Here is an 18,925-nt window from a genome sequence, read left to right as displayed (position 1 = left end):
AAGTAGTTCCAAACCTGTAACCAAACATATCTCCCCTCCCATTTGATACCATAGTAGGAAAATAAATACTATGGTAGTCAATGGGAGGTAAGATCTGTTTAGTTACAAATATTCTTCCAAATATCTTCTCTTGTGTTCAGCAGAACAAAGAAATTCATACAGGTTTGGAACTACTTGAGGGTGAGTAAGAATTTTCATTTTGGGGTGAAATATTCCTAAAGGCATTTATTTTGTGATAAAGACCAGCTGACTGACATTATCAAATTCTTTGTGTTTATAGTAAGCAAGCTATAGGCAAAATTCAGAGAATGAAAATTTTGGAGCTTGCAAAAAAGGCAATGTTAACTAACGAAAACTTACTGTAAAATGTTACCTAATTTGCTATACTGTATTTTCCACTTTACCGTTTTTGTATCATCTGAATCATGTTGTGACTTAAATTCCAAAGTGACTAAACATAACACTTAAAAGTCGACACAAAGGTTTTTAGATGCATTTCTCATGGCTGTTCTACAAGTATTCACTGTGTTTTGGTTCATTTTTGTGACACGCTCCAGAAATCAGTTCACAGAAACCAAGACAGCAGAAAGTGCATCCTGTTTATTTACTTTATTTAACAAAATGAAAAAGTTTTTCGTTATTTTAAATGTAAACAAACATAGACAGTTTGTTTACTTAAAGGGTTAGTTCACCCAAAAATGAAAATAATGTCATTTATTACTCACCCTCATGCCGTTCCAGACCCGTAAGACCTTCGTTAATCTTCGGAACACAAATTGAGATATTTTTGTTGAAATCCGATGGCTCCGTGAGGCCTACATAGAGAGCAATGACATTTCCTCTCTCAAGATCCATAAAGGTACTAAAAATATATTTAAATCATTTCATGCGAGTACAGTGGTTCAATATTAATATTATAAAGCGACGAGAATATTTTTGGTGCGCCAAACAAAACAAAATAACGACTTATTTAATGATGGCCGACTTCAAAACACTGCTTCAGGAAGCTTCGGAGCATAATGAATCAGCGTGTCGAATCAGCGGTTTGGAGCGCCAAAGTCACGTGATTTCAGCAGTTTGGCGGTCTGACACGCGATCCGAATCATGATTCGACACGCTGATTCATTATGCTCCGAATCTTCCTGAAGCAGTGTTTTGAAATCGGCCATCACTAAATAAGTCGTTATTTTGTTTTTTTGGCGCACCAAAAATATTCTCGTCGCTTTATAATATTAATATTGAACCACTGTACTCACATGAACTGATTTAAATATTTTTTAGTACATTAATGGATCTTGAGAGAGGAAATGTCAAATATCTCAATTTGTGTTCCAAAGATTAACGAAGGTCTTACAGGTGTGGAACGGCATGAGGGTGAGTAATAAATGACATTATTTTCATTTTGGGGTGAACTAATCCTTTAACAGTTTTGAATGATGTCTTACTCTTATCTGTATGACCATAAATGACGGAGTATTTTAAGTTGCTTTTGCTGCCATGTGATAGCATAGCACACAAAAAAAACATACTTCTAGTGCTAACTGGACATTACAGCCTATTCATCATCAAACTAAAAATGCAGTCAACCAAACAGAAAAAGTTATTCGGCTCAATTTAAATTGTCTGTTGTACAAGTGTGACCACTGTCCGTTGCACTGGTGTTATTCCAAACACATTTTTGCACATATGATGGATGCCGTTTTCCCCCTGTATTTGACATTAGCCAGTGTTCTCTCCAGTGTGAATTCTCATGTGTCTCTCAAGACTTTGTTTCACTCTGAAACTCTTTCCACATTGAGGACAAATAAAAGGCTTTTCTCCAGTGTGAATTCTCATGTGACTCTTAAGGCTTTGTTTTACTGTGAAACTCTTTCCACACTGAGGACAAATAAAAGGCCTCTCTCCAGTGTGAATTCTCATGTGATTTTCAAAATGTTGTTTCATTGCGAAACTCTTTTCACATTGATGGCAAGTGAAAGGCTTCTCACCAGTGTGAATTCTCATGTGAACTTTAAGGATTCTTTGTTCCGTGAAACTCTTTCCACACTGAGAGCAGGTGAAAGGCTTCTCTCCAGTGTGAATTATCATGTGTCTCTCAAGGCTTTGTTTCAATGCGAAACTATTTCCACACTGAGAGCAGGTAAACGGCTTCTCTCCAGTGTGAATTCTCATGTGACTCTCAAGGTTTTGTTTCAATGCAAAACTATTTCCACACTGAGAGCAGATGAAAGGCTTCTCTCCAGTGTGAATTCTCATGTGACGTTTAAGGTTTTCTGGTTGCGTGAAGCCCATACCACATTGAGTGCAGATAAAAGGCTTTTCTCCAGTGTGAATTCTCATGTGACTTTCAAGCTTTTGTTTCACTGTAAAACTGTTTCTACATTGAGAGCAGGTGAACAGTTTCTCTCCAGTGTGGATATTCATGTGTCTCTCAAAGCTTTGTTTCACTGTGAAACTCTTTCCACACTGAGAGCAGGTGAAAGGCTTCTGTCCAGTGTGAATCCACATGTGACGTTTAAGGTTGTCTTGTTTTCTGAAACTCTTTCCACACTGAGAGCAGGTGAACAGTTTCTCTCTAGTGAGAATTCTCATGTGCTGCTTAAGGCTTGCTTGTTGAATGAAACACATCCCACGTTGATGGCAAGTGACTTCTTTCAGGTCCTCCTGATCTAAAATGAGCATTAAAAGATAAATGTCAAAATCAATTCAAGTACAAAAAAGGTGAGTCAAAGTAATAGATAGGTAATACTAGGATCAAACACACTATTTGTGACTCGTGAAATTTTTCTCAATACATTTTTGGTCAGTTAACCCTTCCTTCCTATTCTGGTTTGTGAAAGGTTTCACAGTAAAATTTTGATCAGTTAAATCAGAATAGTGATGTTAAGGACTCAATGAAGGGTTAACTAACAAAACAATGTGCTGTGAAAGATTTCACAAATCAGAATAGTGATGTTAAGGACTCAAGTAAGGGTTAACTGACAAAAAATTGTGCTGTGAAATAGTTTATTTGAGCCTAGTATGACTCAACTAGATGACCACATTTAAACTTATAAGCTGATTTTGGATCATTATTCATTGGCACAGCTTGTTTGTCTTTATTACACAAGAAAAAGACGACAGAGCAGAGAAAAACACTTTACCGCAATAAAATGTAATTATGAAAGTTTTCACAAATTAGGCTCTAAACAGATGACCTAAAACAGATGATTCTGTATTAACGCGATCTGCATGTATATTGGAAATATATGTTAAACATGAAGGATGCCTATTTTTCCACAATTCTGACTAGTAGACTTACCAAGGGGTTTACGGACTAGAGCTTTGCTGTGGAAAAAAATTACAAATCAAGCAGGTCAAGATTAAACTGGTATCCGTCTTCTAAGTGTCCAACTTTTGAAGCTATAGGCTAATGGGGCTAAAGCTGCACTGGGGTAAAAGGCACATTTGACTTTATTATCCTTTAAACCACTAGATGGCACAAAAATTCACTTTAAGAACTATTCTTAAAGGGTTAGTTCACCCAAAAATGAAAATTCTGTCATTTATTACTCACGCTCATGCCATTTCAGACCCGTAAGACATTACGCAAACTGAGATATTTTTGTTTAAATCCGATGGCTCCGTGAGGCCTACATAGGGAGCAATGACATTTCCTCTCTCAGATCCATTAATGTACTAAAAACATATTTAAATCAGTTAATGTGAGTACAGTGGTTCAATATTAATATTATAAAGCGACGAGAATATTTTTGGTGCGCCAAAAAAAAAACAAAATAACGAATTATTTAGTGATGGCCGATTTCAAAACACTGCTTCAGGAAGATTCGGAGCGTAATGAATCAGTGTGTCGAATCCGCAGTTCGGAGCGCCAAAGTCACGTGATTTCAGCAGTTTGACAAGCGATCCGAATCATGATTCGACACGCTGATTCATATCGGCCATCACTAAATAAGTCATTATTTTTTTTTTTTTTTTTTGGCGCACCAAAAATATTCTCGTCGCTTTATAATATTAATATTGAACCACTGTACTCACATGAACTGATTTAAATATGTTTTTAGTACATTAATGGATCTTGAGAGAGGAAATGTCATTGCTGGCTATGCAGGCCTCGCTGAACCATCGGATTTAAACAAAAATATCTTAATTTGTGTTCCGAAGATCAACGAAGGTCTTACGGGTGTAAAACGGCACGAGGGTGAGTAATAAATGACAGAATTTTCATTTTTGGGTGAACTAACCCTTTAACAACCCTGTTTTACCATGCATATGGACATTTGGCTGATCCTTGACTCGATCGCAAAGGTGATTTTGTGCTAATTTCATCTAATATTTAATGTTTTTAAAAGTGTTGTAGATTTAAGTAGGAAATGCGAACTGATAAAATTGATTACATTTTGAGACAATGTTCTTGTTAATGTTTTTCAGTTTTTTTTCAAGGTAATTAAAACAACAGTTTTTCAAGAATAGGAAGAATATGTAAAGTATGGTATTTGGGGCAAAAAGCGCCTCTGCTGTTGGGGCTGAAAGCACAATAATCCACCTAAAAGGCATATTAGTCTGTACTGTGTGACATACAGCCACAGTCTCACAGCACCCACACACAGTTCAAAGACACGGGCAGAACATGCAAACCGGGGCTTGAGCTTTAGCCTCGCTGTTCCACGCATCAAGAAAAATTAAGAACTATAAAATTAAAATCATTATGGGAGGGAAATATTTCGGAACAGAGGACCGCGCCGCCTGAATTCACATGCGACATCAAACCGCAAAAAAAAACCGCGCGCTTACAGTGATGCATTTAAGCACAATTTGAAATACGTGGCTTTTCATTAATCGTGATTTATTTGTGATAAATAACCAACTTACACCGACTTTTATCCGTACATTCTTGCCTAGATGGCGAATGGCAGGTTTCCGTCTTCACATCTGCTGCCTGCGTCGCCTGGTTGTTTTCATTGTGCTCCATCTTTATCACCAGGAAATGGTCACCCCATTTTATCTCAGATCGCTCCATCAGTCAGGTTAGATTCACTCTATTCTCTAACTGAGATCTACAACCAAAGGTTACTTGGTATAAAAATAAGCGCACCTTCAATGTAGTGATGGACACACTGCTTCATGAAGCTTCGAAACATTTTCGAATCTTCTGTTTCGAATCAGTGTTCGAAGCTTGAATCAAACTGATCGAGAAGTTAGACATTTCGATATTTCGCCACTAGGGGCGTCGAACTGGTCAGCTTCATCGTGTATACAGTACATTATTATTTATAGAATAAAACTCTGCATTATGAACCCATGAACCTGTGTCTTATATGGTTTTTAACGGATATCGGTTAAGTTTTACAATTTAGGTTCAGTTTTAGTGTGCAAACATGTGTAAATATGAAAAGTGACAATTGTCAATAGATTAGCCAAGTCCTCCCAGAAAACACACAATTAAGAACACAAATTTTTCGGATTTGTAGATTATATTTAATAGCGCTACACTTTCATTAAATTTGCAATTTGTGTGTAAAATTGCCCTATACATGTTTGGCTCGTTCTTTTTTAATTTACACCATTGTGACAAGCAGATCTCGCTAGTGCAAGGTGTTTCGAGCGTACCATCAAAGCCACCCTATTATGCTTATAAAGGTTCCTAATTTTGTTTTGGAGGTCTCCTACAATAGATTTATTTGCATCAATGTTTAAAAAAAAAATGACTTGACCAAAGATTCAGTCTCTCAAAACCCCTCCTTTCTGAGAGCCTGCTCAGTCTAGATTATGTAACGTGTTGTTTATCAAAAAAGTTCCATCATTAACTACAACATTGATATATATTTCAAAGTGCATATTGACAGATACACTTAGCATGTCCCTGCTTTGGAAATATCCCCAATTCTGCTAAAGGATTAGAAGTGAAAAGCGCATGTGAAACAGAGGATTTTAGGAGAAAAACATTAGTCTATATTGTTTAATAAAGCATAAGAGCAGACCACAAGAGCGCAGTGTTTTTTGTCTTTTTCATATTGTTACAGCAGAGTGGAAAGAAAAGAGAAAATAACCAGAAAGAACAGAACACAGTACAGTGGATTAAAGAGCTTTTGTCACGTGTATCCTTGAGATACTAATGACATACCTGCAGAATTTTCTCTTCTAAAATGTTTGGTGCCTTTGAGAAGTTTCATTGCCACCTGCCAGCTTTTCTCCCTCAGGATGATTTTTGTCTGAAATTCAACGTTATTCAAACATATTGTCAAGTTAACTTCTCTGTAGCAATGAGGCTGATGCAGGGGAAGAGCACGTGGCACAAAATGAAGTCATAAGAAATTAGCAATAGCCCTAGTTATTTGTGTATAATAACTCTGCATCTAAACAGAAATTTGCATGTTCTTCACATTCATGTTCTTATAACAAACAAACAAACAAAAAAAAGGTAATGGGAATGTTCTGCTTTAGTGTCTAATCAACTGACTCACTGTGAATTCTCAAGTGAATATTAAGGTTATATTTCACTGTGAAACTCTTTCCACACTGAGAGCAGATGAAAGGCTTCACTCCAGTGTGAATTCTCATGTGATTCTCAATGTTTCGTTTCACAGTAAAACCCTTTCCACACTGGGAGCATGTGAAAGGCTTCACTCCAGTGTGAATTCTCATGTGACTCTTAAGATTTCGTTTCACCGTAAAACTCGTTCCACACTGAAGGCAGGTGAAAGGCTTTTCTCCGGTGTGAATTCTCATGTGCTGCTCAAGGTTTCGTTTCACTGAAAAACGGTTTCCACATTGAGGGCAGGAAAACGGCTTCTCCCCAGTATGAATTCTCATGTGACTCTCAAGGTTTCGTTTCACTGTGTAACTATTACCACACTGAAAGCAGGTGAAAAGCTTCTCTCCAGTGTGAACACCCATGTGTCTCTTAAGGTTGTGTTTTACTGTGAAACACTTTCCACATTGAGAGCAGGTGAAAGGTTTTTCTCCAGTGTGAATTCTCATGTGACCGTCAAGGTTTCGTTTTATTGTAAAACTCTTTCCACATTGAGCGCAGGCGAAAGGCTTCTCTCCAGTGTGAATTCTCATGTGACCTTTAAGGCTTCGTTTCACTGTGAACCCCTTTCCACACTGAGAGCAGGTGAAAGGCTTCTCTCCAGTGTGAATTCTCATGTGATTCTCAATGTTTCGTTTCACAGTAAAACCCTTTCCACACTGGGAGCATGTGAAAGGCTTCACTCCAGTGTGAATTCTCATGTGACTCTTAAGATTTCGTTTCACCGTAAAACTCGTTCCACACTGAAGGCAGGTGAAAGGCTTTTCTCCGGTGTGAATTCTCATGTGCTGCTCAAGGTTTCGTTTCACTGAAAAACGGTTTCCACATTGAGGGCAGGAAAACGGCTTCTCCCCAGTATGAATTCTCATGTGACTCTCAAGGTTTCGTTTCACTGTGTAACTATTACCACACTGAAAGCAGGTGAAAAGCTTCTCTCCAGTGTGAACACCCATGTGTCTCTTAAGGTTGTGTTTTACTGTGAAACACTTTCCACATTGAGAGCAGGTGAAAGGTTTTTCTCCAGTGTGAATTCTCATGTGACCGTCAAGGTTTCGTTTTATTGTAAAACTCTTTCCACATTGAGCGCAGGCGAAAGGCTTCTCTCCAGTGTGAATTCTCATGTGACCTTTAAGGCTTCGTTTCACTGTGAACCCCTTTCCACACTGAGAGCAGGTGAAAGGCTTCTCTCCAGTGTGACTTCTCATGTGACTTTTAAGTTGTCCTTGTTGTGTGAAACTGTTTCCACACTCAGAGCAGGTGAAGGGTTTCACTCCAGTGTGAATTCTGATGTGAACCTCGAGGTTTTGTTTCACTGTGAAACTCTTTCCACACTGAGGGCAGGTGAAAGGCTTCTCTCCAGTGTGAAGCTTTATGTGATTCTCAAGATGTTGTTTCAATCTGAAACTCTTTTCACATTGAGGGCAGGTAAACGGCTTCTCTCCAGTGTGAATTCTCATGTGCTGCTTAAGGCTTGCTTGCTTTGTGAAATGCATCCCACATTGATGACAAGTGACAGAAGCTTCTTTCAGTTCCTTCAGATCTAAAATGAACGTTAAAAGATCAATGTCAAAGGACAATAAAGCTGAGACAAAGTTAGAGATCTGCAACCAAATTCAGTGACATAATGCAACATAGGTAATTGTATATTTGAAATAATAAAGTTTAAATATGTCACGTTATTGCTATTAAATCTGGTAATGGTTATAGAATAAATAGTTTTATTTATTTATTTTTTGCATTGCTCTATAGCATTTCCCTCAATTAGACACAGTTAAGGCCGCAATCAAGTGACACGAATCTAGATCCCTATGGAGCTATTCACACCGGGCTTGATCAATTGTGGCACATCAAAGCAAGATTTTTTTCGACCAGTGTGTCAATTTTTCACACCGCGATGAAACATGCCATCCAGTTAGATTTGTGCTTTAGATCACGCTGCTGTTGCACAAAAGAGCGAGATTGGTGGCGCTGTTTTGAAAACCAGTGTACGGGGGATGCACCGAAATTTCGGCTGCCGAAAATTATCGGCCAAAAGAGAAAAATATGAGCCGAAAATATATGCTTTGCGAGCAGCATGGCTTCTGAAGATGTACAACTTCAAAGCGACTCTGGCTGAGCAGGTAAGTCTGCACTGACACCCAGTTTGCTCTGCTAAGTGTTCTGCTCCGTGTGTGCGCTACTCATGTAGGCTACCGCTAATGCACGTCAGAGATTAATATTTCTATCAGGACCACTATCGTCAAATATGATTGATAATTGCATAGAGTTTGTATTGGCGGTATGGTTCTGTTCTGGGCAAGAACTACCTGCGCATCCACGCAGCCTAGCATGGATAAGAGCAGGGAGAGCACCCTTAGGGTAAACAGAACAGAACCAACATGATATGTTAATAATTTAACATGTACACATATTTCAAGAATTTGTTTGATTCAGGGGAATCATAAGGCCAGTCCTGACTGAAGAGAGGAGGAGCTGGGGATGGAGGAGGGTAATTAGCTCCTGAGAAATGTGATAGCTGCTGATAATACTGAGGAGCTTATATATGGATGCTGTGATAGGCGTCGTATTCCTATAGGTAGACGAGAGTCACCTGGGAGTCAGCTGATGCGAGCTTGACTGACGTGACCTGCCAGAACTGACGCTAACGCAGGATTTTGGTCAATTGTGTTTTTTGCAAACAAAGCACTCGCACCGCTTTATCAAATTGAGGTTAAGAGTTTTCTGTCCCTCCACAGACAGCCTACGCAACTACCACTTTCACGTTCAGGAAAGGTAATAAAGACATCATAAAAGTAATCTGAGACTCCAGTAGTTTAACCTCAATTTTATGAAGCGATTTTTTGTTTTGTTTTGCACATTTACCCCTTTATTTACAAAATATTAATCTTCAACACGCATTTACGAGAGCACCACGACGTATACGTGTTGTGTTGATGCGAGAGCAGATGTTGCGTGAACTTGTCAGAGATTAATTTTTTTTAAATAAAGTGGTAAATTGTGTTTTTTTGCACTTGTGTCGCTTCATAAAATAGAGGTTAAACCACTGGAGTCACATGGATTACTTGAATGATGTCTTTACTATCTTTCTGGGGCTTGAAAATGGTAGTTGCGTAGGCTGTCAATGGAGGAACAGAAAGCTCTCAGATTTCATCAAAAATATCTTAATTTGTGTTCCGAAGATGAACGAATGTCTTGCGGGTTTGGAACGACATGAGGTTGAGTAATTAATGACAGAATTTGTAATTTTTGGGTGAACTAACCCTCTAACTGTTTAATGTTGTGCAGCATACAAGGTTAAAAAAACTATGAGATACATACACAAGAAAACATGTATTCTCAGTCAGCGCCACCTATTGTACAGGCGTGAATTAGCCGTGCAGGAGTGTATCTGTTAATAAAGGGGTAAACAGAGGATCCAAAATGTTTTGTGACTCAATAACTGAAATCACACTTGTCACAGAAGATGCATAGACATCTGCTTTTTCTGATAACTGCATTTTAAAGTATAAACTAAGATGGAAGAAATGAAAATGTTTCCACGGTTTGTGAAGAAATTATCCGATCTTTACAGCAGATCAGGCTAGAAATAGTACTCAACATGTTTTAAATTTTATTACACCACTCTGGAATACTTAAAAATTAATACAAAAATACATTTTTTAAAAAGTTTTGTTATTTTAATTATATTATAAGTTTTCCTGTTTTACCTGAATTCACGTGGAGGAAGGCACCTGGCGTTGTGTTCATAACTTTTTTTTTTTTTTCATGAGAACGCCTTTGTAAAATTGAGTATTATTTTAATGCTGCATTTGTTTTATGATTTGTCAAAATGTGGCCCAATTTACTGATTTTGCTCTATTTCGCAGTAAATTTTACTAATGATCACAATTAATATCTTAGAAATTATTTTAATCATCTAAAAATCGCTTCTGCTGCAGCAATTGGATCTCTGGTTCAATTTTAGTCATCTAATTTAAAATTTAATAGGCTAATTGTAAGTCGATCTGACAAATTCCCAACTATTGCGGACATTTCAACATCTGGAGTAACTATGTAGGCTATCTAAATTTTAGGCATACATCATGTTTAAAAAATGTCCCGATTCTTTTAACATAATTGATTCTTTCTAAGTGAATAACCAACTTACACTGCTTTTTATTCTTCCACTGCCTATGTGTCGAATTGCAGGTTTTCGTTTTCACATCTGGTACCTGTGAGGTCTGATCGTTTTCATGCTGTTCCGTCTTTATCACCTGGAAATGTTCGATCCTGTTTATTTCACAGATCTCTCCATCAGTCATTTTTTTGTTCACTCTATCCTCTAAAACAAATTACACAACCAAAACTGATTTACTGAAATAAGCGCTTTCAAAACACCCAAACATTAAGCTCCGAATGGTTGACAATTTTTTTGTTTTGAATCAGTGGTTCGGAGCGCGAATCAAAGTGGCCAAGTCACGTGATTTCAGCAAACGATGCTTTATTACGTCATATACTGGTTCGAATCTTTTTCAAATTTCGATGCTTCACCTCAAGGGGGCGTTAGTAGCCTGTTTAATACAAGAACCAGTTCTGGTTCTGGTTTCGATTCAGTTGTATAGTCATCTGTAGGTACAGCTTCGGTTTTGAACGTGTGTGTAATGGAAAAAATGATATTGTGATATTAATTGGATATAAATGGCCAACCTTGTGACCACTACAAATTAATAAAATAATACAAATTAAGCTCAGTTAGAATATTTTAAACTTGCGAAGTGGTTGCATTTGTGCCAAACCTGATACGGTAACAGATCTAAAACAAGTTTACTACACAGCTAAATTTGTAATAAGTTGATGTTACAATGTATTTAAGGGGAAAAAAAAAAAAATACACTACAGGAATGTTGTTGTTGTTATTGGTTCGCCTATCTGTTGACTACATGAACCAGTGTAATATAGTTTTAACTGATCTCTGTTCAGTTTCATAATTTAGGTTCAGTTTTAATGAGCAAACACGCGTGTGTGTAAAGTGGAGAGTTATATTTAATTGTCTCTAATGCCTTTCAAAAATGCACTAAACAAATTAATAAAAGAACAAAAAAAACACACCATGTTTAAGGGTATCTGACTTGTAGATTACATTTGAGGTTTCATGCAATTTACATTTGTTTTGTAAAAGTGTCTTTCTCGTGTTCTGTGTTCCCGCTGCATTTACATGTTTTGACCAGCAGGTGTCGCCAGCGTTTCAGTGGAGAATCATTTTACAAAACAATTGTTTCACCTTATTCGAAGTGTGTAAAAGCTCCGTTCTCCTATCGCTACTGTAATGAGTAAAAGCGGTCTCTATTCAAACTCCGTGAGCAGTTACAATCTACAGAGGAACAGGAATAATTATTATACATCCTTGAAAGTTATAGTTTGTGTAGTTGCACCTAGTTGCAGAGGAAATCTGTCCCTCACAGTGCTAATGAGGCTTATAAATGATCCTGTGCACAGCAATGTCGTTATATATTTATACAGCAAAGCATAGCAAAGTATCTTTAGCTTTTCCTTTTTTCTCTATGCATTTTCCGCACCTCAGTTTACTCTGTGAAAGGATGAGTGTCTGTGTGGATAACATATGAAAATTTATTATATCTGTATGATTATTGCTTTAGCAGTAGTATTCATATGGAGATGAAAATGTTTTGTCCTCTTTGCCCTGCTTTCCTCTTTTAATTACTCTTGAGATTAAATGAGATCTGGAGATTTTGAGATGCTGAAAACGTATCTTGATGAAGGCTAGTTTAGTGAAGCATATAGCAGAACAGAAGCACAAAGATTGGATCGGTTTTGGAGGGATGAGGTTATATACAGGTCTTCGGGATGAGAGAGGAAATGAAAACCTCACATTTGCTGTTTCTTTGTTTTACAAACACAAACATACACTATTATGTATCCATCTAAGTGATACATAAGTTCTATCCATTGTGAATTTATATAAGGTAATAACAGACTGACCCTAACACTAAAATATAACATTTGGCATTATTAAATATAAATTTCACCATCAGTTTGTTGTATTCATGGGCCTTTATTTCTTTTGGGGACATGCCCACTGCCCAGAAATTGGTTTAATATTTAATGCTATTACCTTTTAGGCCATTTTCGGAAATTTAATTCCCATTAGGATAATAAAAACGTACACAGACACACACAAACACAGAGTTAATTACTGTAAGCCTGAGTGTTCCTCTTGCTCATTCACTATTCAACACTGGTGTCAAAAATGACAACAGATAACAGCAAGAGCTCTAATGTGCCACCAACACACAAGGCTGTCGTTAAATGTTTTAATTTCTTGTCACAAACACACTTGTTTATAAACTTCAGTTGATGAAGTCTTAAATAAACCAGATTTGTACAGTTTCTTTTAACAGAATACAGGCCTGTTTGTACCAATAACGATAAAGGTATAAAAATAATTCTCAAATTAAAAGAATAGCAGAGTCCACATGACATCTATAGGCTAACGATAACAGCACATGGGAACGATATCATTAAAATCACTTTCAGAACGATTTTTTTTCAGCTGATGAATGATAAAAACATTGACAGCCAATGAGAATCGATCATGGGTTTTTTGTAAGAAAAATATCCATATTTAAAAATTATATGTTTGAACCGCGAGGGGTTACTTTGGCTGTCTGCCAGAAGCTATTTTAGATTATGAAGTTTTAAATATGGATATTTTTCTTACAAAAACCTATTGCTTCGCTTCAGAAGGCCTTTATTAACCCCCTGGAGCCGTATGGATTATATTTATGATGGATGGATGCATTTATTTTTTGGCTTCACCATTATAAAGTTTTGGAGAGCCAGGATATTTTTAAATATATCTCAGATTGCGTTCGTCTGAAAGAAGATAGTCATATACACCTAGGATGGCTTGAGGGTGAGTAAATCATGGGACAATTTTCATTTTTGGATTAACTGTCCCAACATGAATGACAAAATGGCATGTCATCATTTCGATTTTTTATAATTTTATAATTTGCCATAATTTTGACTTTTGTTATCTCATAATTATGGCTTTTTATGTCATAATAATTATTTAACAAAGCAGAAAAAACGGACAAAATCCTGTTTCCATCAAGACCCGCAATATTCACATTGGATTCAGTAAGCTTAAAGTCCTGAGTATGATGTCCTTGGTTATTAGCATCGATGTTTATCTCATTAACAAGCTTATAAAGCAGCAGCAGACTATATAATTAGCTTAAACACTTTCAAAACCCTTTTCATTGACATAAAATCAGCAGGATATATATATATATATATATTAACATCTGTGGTAAAAAAGCGGCACATTCTGCCTGTGATTATGCTGAGTCTTTCAGCTCAGGATCATGGGAAATTGCATGATCCTGATTGGTCAGTTCAACATGCGTGTATGAATAATTAATTTTTGATGAACTTGGTTGTAAGTGCAGAAGAGACCGTGCAGTGAGAAAGATAAAAAAAAGAGCCATGATGTGTGGGTGGATGGATGAATGGAGCTCTGAAGGTTGTGCTGTTAGTACAGATCCCTCTGTTCCCTGTTTGATGGCGCGATAGAAAAGTTATCTGTCTGTCTGTTTATCTATCTATCTACACTTAAATAAATATTTAGGCTTAAATGTAAGATTTATGTATTTGAAATGAATATAATAAATTACAGTTTACCCTAAATGTATATGCAATTCAAATACATAAATCATACATTTGTACTGTTCATTGACTTACTGCCTTCTGCACATTATGAAGCCTGGACATACTCTCTCTAAACACAGGATTTTGACTTTTCCCCTTGGAGCTTCCAAGTGGATGTTTATTCTGATCGACAGGATGGTCCAAAACTTCATACAGACTTTCTCATCAAAGTCAGTAGTTCGACTGCAGGGGACTCATGACACATGAGGACTGTGTGCGTTTTTTAAGCCACTCACTTCACTTCAGAACCTCTCATTCTAGCCTCTTTTTTTCTCCTCTTGTCTTCAAAGCCATCATTCATATTTCTGTCTACATTTATTTTTGTTACTGCCATATGAGATTCATGCTAGGTTTGGAAACTCATACTAGTAGTCACTGTTTCTGCGGTATAAAGCATGTATGCTGTGCACAGTGTGCAACATTTCAGTCTGCTGCTTTTGAAATAATGTGCAGTAAATAATGCACACTTGACCTTCCAGTTTTTTGTGTGTAAAGATTGAAGAATAAACCATATCAAACAAGCCATGATTTTAATTCACCTGCCAAGAGTAAATAACTTTATTCATTTCTGAGCTTGACGGCACACAACATGCAACATAATGAGGTCTGTTGTGTAATGCATTGTTTTACATACTCTTTCTAAAAAATAGTAGACCAATATATGCTAATATGCTATTCCATTCTGATCACAGCCTTCTACATTTCTTTTCCTGACTTTGCCTTTATTTCATATTCCTGTTTTGCAGTTTGATGAATGTGTGCAAGTTATTTCCCTTATCATAAGCATCATTCACACAATAATACCTAATCATAAACTCCTTAGATAAGAAATCAAATTTCACATTGATATAGGCATGAAATATTCAAAACAACAGAACCCGCTTACGCACACATGTGTTTTTCTATATCATGATGGGCATTTATACTGTTTTTATATCGAGTTAATGTTATTTTATATGACCTAACTCTCACACAAACCATTAAGATGTTATTTATTACATTTATTTTATTTTTATAATATTATATTCTTGTGTGGACATTCTAGCCTCACAACAATGTAAAACATGATGTATACTTTTATAGTAAACTAATAATATTTGCTATGAAACCAAGCCCTTACACAAACATGTAAAATGTTCATTAACACATTATTTAGTCTCTTTATTTCAGCTCAAGGTGCGGTTGGGGGATGCTGAAACCACCTGCTGTAAAACAGGATTGAATCAAAAGGTGTTCAAGAAAAACCACTAAACATAAACGCTAGGGATGCACCGATACCATTTTTTAAGTATCGAGTACGAGTACCGATACTTTTTTTCTAGTACTCGCCGATACCAATGCCTATACATTTATTCATTTCTCTCTCTCTCTCTCATTTTTTTTTTTTTTTTTGGTGATGTTGCATTTTTCCAAGCACAACACAGTGAATGTAGGACAGCTTCTTTATTATTACTCTAATGAAAAAAGTAATAATTTTTATGTGCTTGTCACAAACTTAAAGAACAAAAATGTCACAGTGTCCAATAACCTTCAAAGGGCATAATTACCAATATATATAATTGTTGTTATATAAAAAGAAACTTACAAACAATACAACAAATACTATAGGGATACAATTTAAATAAACTTGTTATTCAGATACAATAGGTTTATTTACCATGTATACATTTATTTAACATATTTTGTTGTTTTATTAACATTAATGACAAATATAGGCTACGGTCCCTTTAAGACCGAATCCATAGATACTGACACATATCCTGTTTTCAAATGTTTACGTCCACTTAAGCCATAACCGACTGTACACACGATGGACATTTTGACAACTATGTGTGCATTTGACCATTCAGGCGCAAGGAGAACTGATCGCGTGCTGTCTGAGAGAACTGGGATCGTGCGCAAGAAAGAGAGAGAGAGCTTCTGGTCTGTGTCATTCAGCGCGATTCCGCCTATCCCGCCTTCACTAATCGATAACGAATTGTGACTGAAAGCATGCAGTTCGCAATGTGTGTGTTGTAATGTTGGCTGACATTGTTTCTGCTGCTGCCGCCGGTGTCTCTGTGCACGGAAAATTCCGTCTTTGGTATCGGGGGTATTTTTACGAGTACGTGAGCTTGGTATCGGTGCATCCCTAATAAACGCACAAGGACACATGCATAAACACTTGCTCCAGAAGAACAACACTGGCGACAGAGGTATTGACTGAGGGCCACAAAAAGCTGGATAATGCAGATTCACACACACTCGCACAACCTCCATAAAATGGCATGCTTTGACAACAACATGAAATGGCATTGATGATAATTATTTTACAATAAATTTTACAATTTAAATTTTTTATTTTACTTTAAATGACCTTAGCAGCATCCTAAATAGGAAAAACTATCATAGATTATCTTTTTCTTCTTCTGAATTATTATTAATTGATGCAATAATTGCCAGGTACTTATATGTAAACAAGTAGACCTATGTTTTTTTTTTTTTTATTTATTGCGAAGGTGCGCGCGGCAAAAAATGACATCATCGCGGTGTGGGCGGTTGTGTGCATTGAGTGCGCGAGACCCCTTTTTGCGTGGCGGTGTGCACAGCATTTTTGTTTTGTAACTTCGCGCGCGACTCCGCTTCCGAAGAGGTTTACTGGATTTTACACGATTCTTTGGTTCTTTTGTAGCGTGGGTTTGGTGACGTGTAATAAAAACAAATATCATCACGTGTGTATCTTACTTCTTCTCACTGCTACTTCCTGATGGTTTAGAGAACAATTACTCTGAATCACCCCCTGTCATTTCAAAGAATAGTACAACAGCAAATGCATCAAGTATAAACTCCGGAGCGCACGCAGTCAGTGGAGCCAGGCGAAAGTATCACGGCATCCATAAAAACCCGTAACGTTCTAAAACTGGAACTTCTTCTAACTTGAGCAGCATGTTTTTAGAAGTCAGCGTCACAGCGTGTCCTAACCAGACAGATTCCAGCGACAAACAATTTGTCTTTCCACACCAGACACAATGTGACTATGAAACGTGATAAAGTCAATTAAAAATCACAGCCGTGGGCGGGCTCTCTCGACAAGCTCCCGGCACTCGCAACAAAATGGATTAGTACATATTCAAATTTATGAATATTACACTGTACGGCTATAAAAGGCACACAACATGATATTCAAACTCACATTAGACGCTTTTAACATTAAATAAAGCACATAAACATTACCTGAGATTATCATTGCCATACTTTGTGTTGTCGTTCCAGCTGCGACGTCGCAGAAAAATAGAAACCGTTTCTAAAATAGAATCGTCGTGTGTCGCCGTCGTGGCTGGTTAGGACAAAAACTCAGATTAACATGGAAAAGATACGTGTCGCGGCATTGCGTCACATCTGGTTAGAACACGGCGTTATGCGTGAGACGCGAGCGCAACAGTCAAACACGTCCGTCTAGCACGTGTTTACATAAAAAAACAATGGAAAAGTTGCACAGTGGAATGGACAAATGCGTTCTGTGTGAACGGCCCTTTATACTGTAGTTATTTTGCGATGATGAAAAAACTAAAATGTTATAAAATACGTATTTATGACTATGTGGGTAGCCCTAATAGTGGAAGACATTTGAAAAGTAGTCAGCTAGCAGAAAACAGTCATGCAGCCATATACTGTGCGCAGGGCTGCAGTAAGCATTTTTTTAATATTCTGTTCCAGTATGGCAGGTTAAAATTGCATTCGCTATGCCTTGAAATCTATTTACTGAATAACATGTTTCTCACAGAGGTCAATAATCAATTTTCCATTCTGTTCTAATGCTAAGATTTTCAGGAAAAATAGACTGAAATGTTTCCATATGATTTCCAACCATATGTAAAAACAGTTGATACAATCTCAATGTCTAGAGACCTCCAAACTCACCAGAACAAATTCAGCACAGTTCAGTAAGCATGTCATAAACATGCGATCGTGAGAACCATTAGTGTGACACGTGCTTTTTTTGTTTTTGCGTGTCATGAATCTGTCCACAGTTCTGATAATGCTGTGGACTCATAGTGGCAGTGAATGATGCTAATTTGTTTTGTAGACATGTAGATAAACAGTTTGTTCTGCTACTGTAAACAGCGCATGTTATCAATGAGCCTCTGAGAGTCGCTCTGTTTGTGTTTAAATGTGTGAATACATTCTATTTGCGTCTCTATTTCCTTTTTGTCAGTGATAAAAATAATCGTGACATGTCCTGTACTGTCTCATGACCTCGCCGTGGGTTTCCATGCTCTTGGAGGTACAGCAGATTCACTGGATTCCCCAATGATGGCCTTCATGGTGAATGGCCACAGCTACTGAAACTTGGGAATGACAGACAATAAAAGATAGTATGTAGGAAGAGATTGTGGGAAGGCATCAGTCTTTACAGGGTTATAGAAATCTGTACAATTCCCAAAAGTCAGAATCTTTCTGGAGAAAACATTTTTAAAGGCCAGCCTGAGTCTAGTGGCTACCATGTGATCCAAACACCTTTCATGTTTCCACACTGTACAATACCTTTGTGTGAAAAACAGACCAGATTTAAGTTGTTATTCAGTAACAATTAGCACTAATATTGGTTTAAACTTCATAGATTGGTTTAATTAAAAGAACACAAAGTTTAAAGCTGCAGGCATTCAGTGTAGCAGGAAAGTGGATTAGATTGAATGTTTTCTC

At 37.1% G+C, this 18,925-nt stretch overlaps 2 protein-coding genes and 1 long non-coding RNA gene across 5 annotated transcripts in view; 1 reads left to right on the top strand and 2 right to left on the bottom strand.

Annotated features, from left to right (window-relative positions):
- Nucleotides 1-6,256, bottom strand: part of LOC127516088 (gastrula zinc finger protein XlCGF8.2DB-like) — a 36,382-nt gene extending 30,126 nt beyond the window's left edge. Inside the window, exons 1-2 of one of the 2 annotated variants that reach the window (XM_051900709.1) lie at nucleotides 6,125-6,256; nucleotides 595-2,669 (exon numbers count right to left, since the gene is read on the bottom strand). In XM_051900709.1, the coding sequence (XP_051756669.1) occupies nucleotides 1,720-2,669; nucleotides 6,125-6,173 (999 nt within the window). In that variant the 5' untranslated portion in view covers nucleotides 6,174-6,256 and the 3' untranslated portion in view covers nucleotides 595-1,719. Of the gene's footprint in view, nucleotides 2,670-4,890; nucleotides 5,112-6,124 lie in introns of those variants that run through there. The other variant, XM_051900626.1, reaches the window with a different exon arrangement.
- Nucleotides 1-18,925, top strand: part of LOC127516853 (uncharacterized) — a 54,034-nt gene that overhangs the window by 14,405 nt on the left and 20,704 nt on the right. The gene's annotated exons all lie outside the window — the stretch shown is intronic.
- Nucleotides 6,439-10,964, bottom strand: LOC127515769 (gastrula zinc finger protein XlCGF57.1-like). The gene is made up of 2 exons (XM_051899862.1): nucleotides 10,680-10,964; nucleotides 6,439-8,072 (listed from the first exon to the last, which is right to left on the bottom strand). The coding sequence occupies exons 1-2, from the start codon at nucleotides 10,831-10,833 to the stop codon at nucleotides 6,448-6,450; spliced, it is 1,779 nt and encodes a 592-aa protein (XP_051755822.1). The 5' UTR covers nucleotides 10,834-10,964; the 3' UTR covers nucleotides 6,439-6,447.

Source organism: Ctenopharyngodon idella, chromosome 1 (genome assembly GCF_019924925.1).
Source record: "Ctenopharyngodon idella isolate HZGC_01 chromosome 1, HZGC01, whole genome shotgun sequence".
NCBI lineage: Eukaryota > Metazoa > Chordata > Actinopteri > Cypriniformes > Xenocyprididae > Ctenopharyngodon > Ctenopharyngodon idella.
Note: the sequence above shows the minus strand (reverse complement) of the source record. Positions and strands in the feature narration are given on the sequence as shown.